The 13060-nt window shown below is 38.6% G+C and overlaps 1 protein-coding gene across 1 annotated transcript in view; it reads right to left on the bottom strand.

Moving 5' to 3' along the window:
- Positions 1-1412: 1412 nt before the first annotated feature.
- AZIN1 (antizyme inhibitor 1) overlaps positions 1413-13060 on the bottom strand; it is a 20761-nt gene continuing 9113 nt past the window's right edge. Inside the window, exons 3-11 of the mRNA XM_009873480.1 lie at positions 11900-12073; positions 11436-11608; positions 8065-8199; positions 6251-6332; positions 4901-4975; positions 3662-3827; positions 3056-3174; positions 2667-2881; positions 1413-2093 (exon numbers count right to left, since the gene is read on the bottom strand). Of these exons, the coding sequence (XP_009871782.1) occupies positions 1982-2093; positions 2667-2881; positions 3056-3174; positions 3662-3827; positions 4901-4975; positions 6251-6332; positions 8065-8199; positions 11436-11608; positions 11900-12073 (1251 nt within the window). The 3' untranslated portion in view covers positions 1413-1981. The remainder of the gene's footprint in view (positions 2094-2666; positions 2882-3055; positions 3175-3661; positions 3828-4900; positions 4976-6250; positions 6333-8064; positions 8200-11435; positions 11609-11899; positions 12074-13060) is intronic.

Here is a 13060-nt window from a genome sequence, read left to right as displayed (position 1 = left end):
TTGTATTTTGAGTAGAATTCTGAATTGCAGTTACAATATAAGTAGTACCGCTTAGCAATCAAATTGAAATACATACTGTGTTCAAACTCCAGATTGTTTTTAATGGCAAACTGTCCTTGAGTACAACGAGTATTTCTGCTCTGACCACTGTATGATTTACTGAGAGATTTTTTTTTTCTCCCTAACTGATCTGAAAGTTAACATAAACCAATTCTCCTTAAGACTGCATAACAGAATCCTGCAGACAACTGTAATTTGTATTTAGACACAAAACATGCAGCAGTCTATTTGGTCTAGAGAAGGTCCTCAACTGGTAGACTGAACTGCATACCAGTTCTTGAAACATGAGCATGGCTCATAAACAATTAGGTTTTTAAAAACAAACACAGCAGCTTTCCCACTACCATTATTTACTCACTTTTCTACTTTCCCATTTAATTCCAATAATAAATATTTCTTTGACTGTATCTTTAAAACACATGCTATTTTGTACCTCTTTTGACTGGCCTATGAAACTGTTTTTGACAAATTGAGTCCACACTGAGAATTTTCATGACATTTTACAAAATCTTTGCTTTACAGAGTCAGAATCCAATTGTTCCTACCTGCTCACACTCACATAAAATACGCTTACAACTAAAAAGTATAGAGATTTTGCCTCTGACTAAAGAGTTACGAAGTCCCCTTTGACTGCAGGATTCAGAATTTAATGCACGACTTCAAAGCCCTGACACCCCTTCTTCCCCTTCCCCATTTTCAGATAGGGGAAGTTAAAAACAGAGAATAAGAAAATGACCTTGAAGAAATAAGAAGGCTTCAGTAACACAAGAAATCCTCGAACCAGCTTCAGCAGGTGCAGCTACTCAGTTCAGTCAGCATATGTACTTCTAGTAGGGTGCTTTACCTTTACTTTGTGGATATAGTTAAATAAAGTCCAACGCAAGAGAGCATTAAAGTTTCTGAAGACTTGCATAGTCCTTCTCTTAGGGGTCCAGCACTACACACAACTAGCTCAAGTCCAAAGTTACTCTTCAATAAATGACATTTAAAAACAAAAGAGCTAAAGAACAACTCGCAGAGCCGGACTAACCCCTGTTGTCTCAGGAGCACTACACACACGCCAGCTAAGACTACCTCTTCTGGTACAGACCCACAGCTATTGCAGGTTTGCTGTTAAGGACTGAATCTAAGGTCATACTCTAAAATTAAACACACCACAAACTGCCTTTCAGCCTTCCAGGATCTTACATGACTTTCACTTCATATAGGCTTAATAAATTTTTTTTTATGGTTTAACACAAAGCTGGAAGAATGGGCTAGAGAAAAGAAGGCTTCTCAAAACAATCATGTATACATGTATTTTACAGCTACCTCCTCTGCCTAGCCCCTCCCAAAGTTAGCCTGAAAAACAGTAAAATCTACACAAAGTTTTATTGCAATCATACAAGGGATACATCAAGGGTCAAATACAACAAATACTATGATGCAATTTTACATTTATTAAACTACAGTTCAAAGCACAAATTTACACATTCTAAATACACTAAACATCTAATGAAGTCACACTGGTCTCCCACTGACATTTGATATATCTGGGCGAAAGACAATAACTTTACAAGACTTTTCTAACAGGAATCCTTAGTATAAAAACTGTGTACTTGTATGTAAACTGTTGAAGAACCCAAGTGATGGGTTTCCATCTCCACTAAGTCATCCATTTTGTTGCATATTTAAACGCTCAGGGGTTGAATGAACTTGTTTTTAAATTTGGACGCCACTATCTAACCCTCCCACCCCCCGGTGAATTGTAGCTGTAGCTTGTTTTGCCTGGTCCCCATTAGCTATCACTAATTTTTTTTTTTCAAGTTTCAAAGAGAATAGATTGAATTCGAGATTGTTCCATTTGTTTTCCACACTGGAATGTTGACCAGACAAACTACAGACTTGCAACTGCAGGTCTAAATGAAGCGTTAATGCCTGTTTAAGCTGCAGTGGAAAAGCGGTCTTCTGGGCTCAGCTGAATGCAAGAAGGCACAAAGAAGAAATTCTTCATCAATGTGTCTGAAGCAATTCCAGCATCTTGCATCTCATCCCTGCAGCAGAAAAGGGTAAGAATTAAGATAAGGTGTTTTCACGTCCAATTTCACAGCAGAAACCAGCCTCAAGTACCACTGAGCTCTACTGCCCCTGAAGAGTTCTGCCCCAGCCTCAGAGGCTGAGAGAGCTCTGCAAGTGCTTGGCAGACACGGGGCTTCCTCAGGGCCAGAAGAGGCTTCCCAACTCTCACCATCATCACCACGACAGCATTACTGCCCCTCCTGCCTACAACAACGTTACTAACGTTGTACCCAAGTTGCAATTACTTGTATTAGGAAAGCTCAAAGGTTGGTATCAAACAGGAGACAGGAGCTACCACTAAATTCAGTCAGTCAATCTCAGGTATCCAGCTTTCCTTTGTCAACCTTACAGCACAGTAGGTGTTTTATCACAGGCCTCGGTTTAGCCTCAAAGTTAGACAACAGCCAAAAAAAATCCTCCACAAACCAAAAAGGCACATTCTTGTGCTCAGTTGCATCTTCCTTTATTTGCCATCAAATACAATTTATATTTGTCTCTAAGTATGCAGCTCTTGAAGGAAGTGAAAACAGTCAGGAGAATTTTCTTACCAGTCACTGAAAGACATCATGTAGTAAATCAGTGGCCTCTGATAGTCGTTAAAGGTCGACTGTTCCCCTAAGGTACCAGAACCCATGTTATCAAAGATCAGCCAATCTCCAACACTCAATTCAGGAAGAAGACAGTTTTCCACAATTTGATCAAGCTCATCACAGGATGGACCCCAAAGGCTGCTTGCAAACAGAGGCTCATCTTCCTTGTATTTCTATGTGGAAAGGATTCAGGTAATTCAGACTTCAGTTTATCAAATAAGAAAATTTTCAAATATATATAAGGGTAATTTTATAAATAATATGCAGTCATATACATGTGAAGTGTTAAAAAACATACAAAAATATGGGTAATAAGGACTATCTCTGCAGGATACAGAAGGACTCACCTTGTGAACCTCTGGGATAGTATTCAGTTTCTCAGACAATTTACTTGCAAAAGAACCATAAACACCATCATTTATGTAATAGGTAAATATTGGTTCATCATCATTCCTGGTTTGCTCCACTGGAAGTTAAAAAAAAAAAAGAAAAAAAAAAAAGAGATGTCTTGCATGCATTTTTTGACATAAGCAGTTCCTTTGCAATATAACTTAACTGCTTTCTCCTGACAAGTGGGTTCCATATATACTGGAATGGGAGAATTACAAGCAGAGTAATCTGTATAAAACCAGATTATAAATTCAGTTGTAACATTAACTGTGAGGCCTAACAAAATTAACAGTGATTATTACAAAAAATAATATGAATGTAAATCCAACCTCTACTTCAGCAGAGAAGCAGCACTCTACGGTATGTTTTTCTGGGTTCTTCTACTATGCCCTCTTTAAAGCATCAGTAGAGGTTTAACCACTGAGAAGTCAACCCAAAAGGCAGACTACAGTGTGCAAGTGTCGAAGAGAATGTATTAAACATATGCCCAAACTAGTCCATCCTGACTAACAGTGGGCAGTTATCTGCACCGATTCTAACGCGCAAATAAATACGACACTTACCTCCAGAAGGAAGAAGTTTGTCATACTCAACGGTCTTCTTTGCAATGATGTTAACTGCTAGCGTAAATGCAGATGAAACATAGTAACATCCAGGCTCAGCAACCACACTAACACCAGATTCCTTCGGAAAGTAGGCATCCAGCAACGGCCTGATGATATGATTAACCTAGGAAATTGAAGTCAGAGGCAAGACCAAGGACAATCAGCTTATCTATGCCAGATACACACACTTTCAGTCAGCAAGAGCTTACATACCAAAGGCTTACTCTGTTCCTCTACTCTCTGACTAGTGCCCTTAGCAGACGTCCAAAATTTACACCAGCATGCAATACAATAGGTCATTCTGCTACACACTGAAGATTGAGCACCATGACGCTGCGCACTACACAGTCCCTCTTCCCAGTTGAAGTTCAAGTTGTGATACACTGAAGGCTGCACAAGTAATTTCAAAGTTTGGCCAGCACAGCAGGTAATGTAAAATTACATAAAAATCCAGAAGAACAAGGAAAAGGCCTTTTTGCAATTATTCCGGCATATTAGAAACAGAACAAATTATTTAGTATTTATTCTGAAGAATACTTGAGGATTAACAAGTATTTTGGACAAGTGACAGAATACTTAGAAGTACAAAAAGGTGCCCTGATTGCTGTTAATAACTTTTCACTCAATCACTTTCACTGTTTTACATTCAAAGAATTTGCCTTCAAGACAAGCTAACAGTGTAAACAGGTTATTCTGTTTTACACACCACTGCACACTAAGTCCATTTAGGCCAAATCAGAGGCTATCCAAAGTAAAAATGAAATAGCAAAACCTTTGGTCTTCACTTCTAAAGCAAAGTACCAGAAACCCTCATATCATAGCAATACAGTTCGTGATGCAAAGCATGCTAAGCAATCCTGGCTCAAGCCACACAACAGAGTAACCAGTTAGACAAAAACAGTCACCCACCAAAAAAATCAATTACTACTGGCTTAGGATAGTAATTTCATCTGTGATGTGTTTAAGTCAACATTCACCCAATATGAACAGGATTAAAAAGAAATAATCACCTCCTGCAAGGACTGATTTCACTACCCATGATAAAGAACATAAACCAAATTACTTAGATCTTATGAATTACAGTCTAACACAATGTTTAGAACAGGTTTCTGCTGTCAGTGTTAGTTGCAGTTTGAATGTAAACACTTCAACTTGCTACACCAGAAGTAGAGTTTCAATTTCCAATCCACCGCATACCTCTTCCAGCTGAAGTTCAGAACCAGTGAAGCCCCCACCAATATCCAACATGTCCATCTTAAAGCCAAATTCTTCCTAAAATGCATAGGCAGAATGTAAGCACAGAGAAAACTAACCATGAAAGTTTTTTTTTGGTTGCTCCTTACTGTGGTTATTTTCTAGGTACTTATACTTTTGAAAATATTTAGCAGAGACTATGTCTAGTGAGGCACTGTAAAAGTTAATTTAGCTCCAATACACCTGGCAGCAATAGCACTGGGATGTCAAAGGAGGCTGGTTACACGATTCTCAAAAAATCCCCATGAAAGTTTTTTTTTGGTTGCTCCTTACTGTGGTTATTTTCTAGGTACTTATACTTTTGAAAATATTTAGCAGAGACTATGTCTAGTGAGGCACTGTAAAAGTTAATTTAGCTCCAATACACTGGGATGTCAAAGGAGGCTGGTTACACAATTCTCAAAAAAATCCCACAGCAATGTCAACTCCCATCTTGTGGCATTTGTTACACACAGACTGTATTTGCTGAACAGGGTGGTGCATTCTGCCAAAACAAAGTTCCAGGAATTCACAAATATGTATAATGGCAAGCCTTCCGGGTGGTGCTTACGTGGCAAGACTGCTCCAATGAATCTGCGCAAAGATGAGCAAGAACTTCGGTTTTGTTGCCCTCCACTGTTACCAGTCATGCACTGACTGCAGCAGTGAGAGGAAAAGGACTCGCTGTCTTTGCTGTCTAGTTTACGAGCCTCTCATTTACAGGAAGACAGATGCTCCGAAAAGGGATTTTTGAATTTTGCAATGTGAGAAACACACACAGGAACATGTAAGACTCAGACAAGTTATGTGAAGCATCTGACAAATCCATTCCTCTTCATCTAAATTTGGATATTCTCCCCCTGCTCCCTGTGATACAAGACCTTTATTTCTTATACTGTTTAGTTATTAATCTTGGAGATCACATGCACCAAATCAGTGGATATATCAGAATAAAGGTCAGTGTACAAACGCTTAATACTTTGCTATAGCTTAAAAATGGTAACTGTGTATTTGCAGAGCAGATCTGAATTTCAAAAAGCCTCCACCAAAAGCAAAAAAACTAAATTTTTATTTCAAAACAGCACACAAAGGTACTGCCTGTCAGTAGGACAGCATTCACTAACCTTTGTCCACACCTCGGATTATAATCATAAAGTTTTATTTCTACTACATCTCATAATGGAGCACTTAATCCTTTACTAAAGTTCCATTTCCTGTGTTGATGTATTTTGGAAATAGTGTAGTTGGCCTGTTAGTATTATTAGAATAGAATAGAAATGTAGCAATTGCATGTGTGTGTATATATCTACTTACAGCCATGTCAAACACACACCGAGCATCAGATATAGCATGAATGTAGGTTTGCAGTTCCTTGCAAGAGCCTGAAACATGAAATCTGAAAGAAATAAAACCACAGTTAATACACTGAAGGATGCAGCTTGCAGACCAAGTAAGCTGTTCTACCATCCAAAACTGCAATGGAAGCAATTCATTCCCAAGCAGCTCAAGACAAGCTTGCGTAACAGTAACTGCAAAGAAAAAGCTCAGAAGACGATCGCCTTCTACTCTGTTGGTGTTGTACTTGAGGCCTGTCTTACTCTTAATACTAAGAATGTCCTACAATTGGTCCTAACAACAGATTTACTGAACTTTTCAGTCTTTGCTACTAAAGTGGTCAAAATTTGTTCTTCGGTGGGTGCCCATGCTAGCACAGCACCTGCACACAGTCTTCCCTCCCTTAACCTACTTTGTGTTGCCTTGCCTGGACACCTTTTCTCCCAGGCCATCCAGTCTCCTTCTCAAAGCCGGGGCTGTGCACAGTCTACTGTCTCCAACATCTGGCCAAGGACAAGACGTGTCTCAGTGCCACCCTGTTCCAAAGTCTCCCAGCCCAGGCCAGGCCCTGCCTAGTCTCACAGCAAGGCCAAACAGGCTGGTGAGCAGGTCATCAGAAGCAGGGAAGTACTGATGCCTCCCACAAACTCCTGAATCCTGTCTAGTTCCTTCTCCAGAAGGTTTAAATGCTGCCATAATATGGGTAGTAACAGAGGTGCTAAAACAAGCACCAAGATTCCCACTGGCTTCCTAAAGACTAGTGTGGTCTGCTGGTTCTGGACAGATCATACACACTCATCTGAGCCACAACACTCTCTGCTCCACACTCCCTACTCCAAGTCTGCACCTCTAAGGAACGCTATTTCAAGGCAAAAGTAACATTTTAAACTTACTTGCATGAATGTAGATTTTTGTATTTTTTAATAAAGAAAACACATAAAAGCCATGTGATTTTTGCTAAATTTAGACACATTTAGGTACATTTTCTCAGTAGTACCATCTAATTTTTAAACATGTCATTTGTAACGATCTTAGTACATTTATACTTTAATTTGACAACATTTACTTCAAAACAATTTTGGATTAAATCCTCAAGATCTGGCTTCCATTTTAAATACTTTTTACTGTCTTGACAATCCACCCTCTTTTACTCATTTGGTTGCTTTCTTAAAACATTCATGAGCTACATTAGTAGCTGAAGGTAGACAGAATGTGCATGCATTTTTCTCTCCATATGGTAAAATCTTTGTCAACCTTCAAATCAAAATACCACAGATCACTTCAAAGCTCCCAGTACACTGAGATTTTTTCCTGCCATATGCAAGTCAAAAACACACTTATATTTTTGCCTCGATATGATCAAGAGTGACACAGGACCTAACTCTTTGCACTTTCTAAGTCTGCCTAAGCTATTTCATGCTATATTAGCACTTACACATTATGCTGTTTGTTGCTGGAAAAACTCAAGTGAAATTACCACAGAAGTTCAACAGTAGTGCCAGAAAACAGAGAGGCTTCTGAACTTCGCTTTTATGCTGACAGAAGGATTTCTGATACTCTATTTCAAATTGCTTTGACTAATCATAACTTTGTTTCATACTACTTTTTGCTTGTGTATTAGCACTTTGCTTTCAAGAAAACACTCACGATCCAACAGGTTTTTTCTTTCCTTCTATTTTTTAAATCCCTGTAAAATAGTGCCAAAGGAAGTAAAAAAATTCTTTTGTGTTCTACATCTTGAGTATATCACACAACCATCTGCTCAGCCAGCAGAGAACAATGATGTTACTCACTTGACACCAACTATTTGGACTCCCAACTCCTTAGCACATTCCATGAGGTGCCTACAGTTCTTCAGGGTGGTGCCAAACTTCATATTCATCTCCTCATCAGCAATAATGTCTTCTGTGGCAATGTGCAGTAAGAGCCTAAGAGAAGGGGAAGATGATTTGGGCAGTTGGTTTACATCATCAGCACATGTGAAGCCTGAAGACTGTCAGAAGTGTGTTGCTTAGGTTGTCAGTACTCCAGCTCCATCGATGGATGAGTCAAGTGAACCTAATAAAAACAATCCTGTACAGAGAAAAAACTAGCAATTAGGGGCTAAAACATGGAGCCATCAAGGACAAGGGATTTCGAAATGCAGCAGCAAGAGTCTGCTGGGTGCTGTAATAGAAGAGAATGTTACCTGCTAATAAAGTGTACTTCCTCCTAAAACCATTAAGGCTGTAACATACTTGCCCCATCTTCGCCCTCCTTTCTAGCTGGGAGGAGAGCACAGAGACTCCCCTCCAGTCAGTCAGTCATGGGTCAGATTTGACTACACTCAGCATCTAGAGAGCACCAGGCTGGCTCGCTGAAAGCACACCCCGGCTTTCTCTCCCAGCTGAGCACAGGGCTGGGGTGTCTCGGCCCCTTCCCTGGCCCTTCTTCCAGGGCACCTGCGGAGCAGGGAGGCAGCAAGTCCCACCTCTCTCAGGCTCATTCTGGGTAGGTTTTGCAAACAGTGGTGCCAGCATTGACAGTTTTCAACATTAAGGTAACATTTGAGTGGCAAAGGCACATTCATGTCAAAACCTTTAGAGCCATAGCCCCAAAACTCACAAACTCATATTGCTGTCCATTAAGAAAGTTACTCTCCTCTCCAATCGCGATAAAGATCAATCACCCACATAATAAACTAAACAGCAACTCTGTCACACAGACTGCATAGAACATGTTACAGTTGACCATGATGGACAGCGTAAACAAGTGGTACAAGGTCTGCACCCAAAGTGAAAGAGCTCTTTTCCAGACATGCAACAACTTAGATTAGCCCCTACACATTGGCCTAAGAGCTACTTTGACTCCTAAAAGCCCTTCCCAAGTGTCTCATGCTGTTTTCGAAATGTATTTTGTAAAGAGAAAAAATAAAATCCTATGTTCTCACACAGTCTGCCCAGCAATCTTTGTTAATTTTACTTCATAGTACTACACCTTGAGGAAAAAGAAAATGGTCAAAAGTTAAACTCTTTAAAATGTAAAAAGGTTTCAAATCCATAATACTATTGTTTGTAATCTCAGGTTAAGATTAGACAAAAGCATTTCTTTGAGACATCCAATGTTAATTTGCAAATTTCTGTTGATGAATCGTTATGGCAGCATTTTAAGTCAGTCAAGATATTTTTCTAGTGCAAATCTCTGAAAAAAGCATAATTCTGATTTCTAGAAATCTTGCAGGTTTCTTCTTCCTCATTTTCAGCCAGGTAGACCAAGGCTAGAGGATGATATGTGTGTTTGGTTTGGTTTGTTCTTAAGGACACCTAAAGCAACCATGCCTCTCCTGGAGCTCTTAAGACACCCGCAACCTTAGAAGTTAAACTTTACCTCAAAAACCCAAAGGTATAAAGAAATGAAAGACTAAGCACTCCGTTCTGATATTTCTCTTCTTTCTTAAAAGAAATTTGCAAGTTCAGTGCACAAAGTTACAGTAAGTTTCAGAAAATGAGGAGAATTACACCTTTCGAATCAGGATTTTCTCAAAGTATAATTAGCCTCACCTACAAAAAGTCAACCTAGCTAAAACAACTACACGTAGGAAAGAACAAGGCTACATAAAGGCTTTGACTTTATGAAACTACGTCAAGGAAGAGAATGAGAATTCACAGTTGTCACTTCCGCATCGAAGTTTTAATGACCTGAATAAGAGAATTCTTAATAAAACAACCAAACAAATCTCTAACCCAGTAGGAGAACTGGTGATCAGGTTCCTAGAAAATTCAGATTTCTTTTGCAGAAACTGAGCTTCTTGCCCTTAGTAAACAGGAACATTTTCAAATATACTCTGGGATCCCTGAAAATAAGTAAATTGTTTTCATTGTTTTTCTCTGGCTCATGAAACTTTGCCTCCCCATTTTACAGTTTCTCTGGCTCAAGAAAAATCTGCATCCTGACTGTGGACCTTACCACAAATGTAATCTTCTAGAAGAGGCTGTCAAGGAAATAGATCTCAGCAAAAACTAACAAAACACTAAACCCACCAGTGATAACTGGTAAAACACTAATGATGTAAGAGAACTTTACAATTACTAAGGTTTTCAAACGCACTAAGTATTTCAAGGCCACCATTTTAGACACAAAATTATTTATTGTACATAAGATTCTCTGCACAAGATGTACTCTCCAGTTTTCAAAGCACTGACAGGCCTCCATGAGAATGAAGTGTAATCACTAGCAACAGCAATATCAACACTCCAAGTAGTCTTGTGGGAAGAAAAAAACAAGTTAGAAAGATTAACTGGGAAGGATGCGCAGAGTCTCCAGATACTGAACTTGGCAGAACCTTCCCAATTCTACAGCTATGGCCACAGTTTTGGGAGAAGACCTGACAGTTCAGGAAGAACTGTCTAGAATCAAGGGCTTTGGTCAGAGATGTCAGGAATTGTTTCTTAGTGTGCTCTGATGACATCTGTGGGAAGTTAAACCTCACTAGTGACTGGAAAGCACTGTAACTCACATAGGCTCTGGCTCCAATTTTTTTTTTTTTTTTTAAGATATGGCCCACAGCCAAAGTATTCATATACGATGGACATTGATGCTTAATGACATGAGCATTTATCAGCCCAAACAAGACCACACTCGCAGCAATAAAATTCTTGTATTTAACAACCAGAACGTCAGCTTTGCTTCTCTACAGAAAGCATCTGGGCCGATACTGAAGTGACTGACAATAAAACCCAAGTCAAATTTCCCACTGTTTTAGTAGTGAAAAAAAACCCCTGTAGGGTATATTTAACAGATCTGCAGAGCCTCAGCCCTAACCTCAGCTGAAGCCTCCAGTATCCAAAGAAAGTACCCTGAAAGAAATCACTGAAGCCATAACATAGCAGGAGAAAGATGTAACTTGTAATAAGGTGCCCAACTTCTGAACTGTAATCACTGAAGCCTTTGTATGAAGATTGCCCTATGAAATCCAAAAAGCAAGATTTCTCCCAAAATAAGGGCCTTACTATTGTATTAGGAAGCTAATAAAGAGCTGCAAAAAAGCTACCTTCAAAGGAGACAAAGTAAATTACACTAAAGACAACATGTATCTTGCTTGCAACTCAAACAACCCAATATAGGCAAAACTAATTTCCCTTCCTGCTCCCCTGTAAAAAGGCAAAACCAGAATTTTGACACTTACTTCGCATTTGGATGGTTACGTGCAATTTTCTGCAGCTCAATATCACTGTCACAAGTCATGATGTTTATCCCAGCTTTCGCTGCATACTTTATCTGAGACGCTTGCTTGCAAGGGTTCGTATATATAATGTTTTCAGGAGAAATGCCCAGGTCTTGTACCAATGCCATTTCAGACTGAAAAACAGGAGCATACCAGAGTTTGACACAGTCCAGTGCACTATCTTCAATGATTTTTATTAGATAGGCTCTAGTACTGTATTATATAGTCAAATACACTAAAAACAATCCACTGTTTCTAGAAGTATGGTTTTCAGCAGCCAGTTACACAGCAGTTCACAGTTTAAATTGTACTTTTTATAACCATAGCACTTAATACCAAAAAGCTGATTTTAAAACAACAGAGACAAAGAAAATAATGCAGATACACAGAAAAAGAAAAAAAAACCCAAAACACCCCAAACTTACTTTACTGGAACATGCAAATCCAACACCAAGGGTTCCCAAGATTTCGAGTACACCTGGCGTAGAATTGCACCTTACAGGATAAAATGGTTTTATTGGTGCCATCACATTCTGCCACTGTATGTTCTTCTTCACAAGCTTTCCAAGATCACCAACATAAAATGCTCTTTTTCCAGCCTAAAAAAAAAAAGGAAGAAGAGGAAAATAAAATGCCTGAAATAGTTTGCTGTCAGAATATAAACAACCCATTAAACAACGTCTTAAAGAATTATATACATTTTTTTCATCCTGCTGTTAGCTTTTAGATTTGACCTTGAACAATGCTTTTGGTTTTACTTTCACCTAGCAATTTGAACCAATTTTTTAGAAAAGGGAATACCTACCACTTCAGAGATATTATAAATGATATTTAGACAATACTCTGAGATTCCCAAACAAAAGATACTACTTAAACACCAAATGCTGAAGTTATCTAAAAATACAGAACAGGTTACAAATCTCTTCAACTATTTCAGAAGTCTGAAACTTTTTGGAGGAAGAAAATCCACTGGGACAAAAGCTTCCACAGTCTCAACATAATATATATATTCCTTTTATATAAGGAATAAAATCTAATGCTCTACCACTATTTTAATATCTAGCTAATAGCTCATTTTACTGAAAATTTGTTTGATAGTATTTAAATTCACAAAGTCAACTTTGAGACTGTTCTCCACATCTTATGAAGCACAAAGTTCAAACAGAATTGTGAGAACCAATTAACTTGGTGTGTGTTAAGTTTGCAGAGTCAAGCACATAATCATTATGAAAATGCACAGACACTATTCTGGAAACTGTCAACAGTCCCCCTGGTGCATCTGTCACCATAGTCTTTCTCAATATTAATTCATGATGTGGATGTAGTGGATTGAAATCATTCTGTATTTGTTTATAACGTGCATTCAGTTAAATTCCTGTCAATGAACGCCTTACTATACATAGCAATTAAAGACCACTGCAAAATACATGATCAATCTGAATTAAGGTCGTAGATCAAATGTTAATTTTAGCACTCTTGACTTTTGCAGGTATTAAACTATGTCGTGGTTTATTGTATACAATGTCTTTATTTCTGTTTAAAAAAAACACAAAGAGAAATTCCATCGGGTGGAAGCATACTGACCC

Source organism: Apaloderma vittatum, unplaced genomic scaffold, assembly GCF_000703405.1.
Source record: "Apaloderma vittatum isolate BGI_N311 unplaced genomic scaffold, ASM70340v1 scaffold17927, whole genome shotgun sequence".
NCBI classification, from domain to species: Eukaryota; Metazoa; Chordata; class Aves; order Trogoniformes; family Trogonidae; genus Apaloderma; species Apaloderma vittatum.
This window is presented reverse-complemented; position numbering and strand designations above follow the sequence as displayed.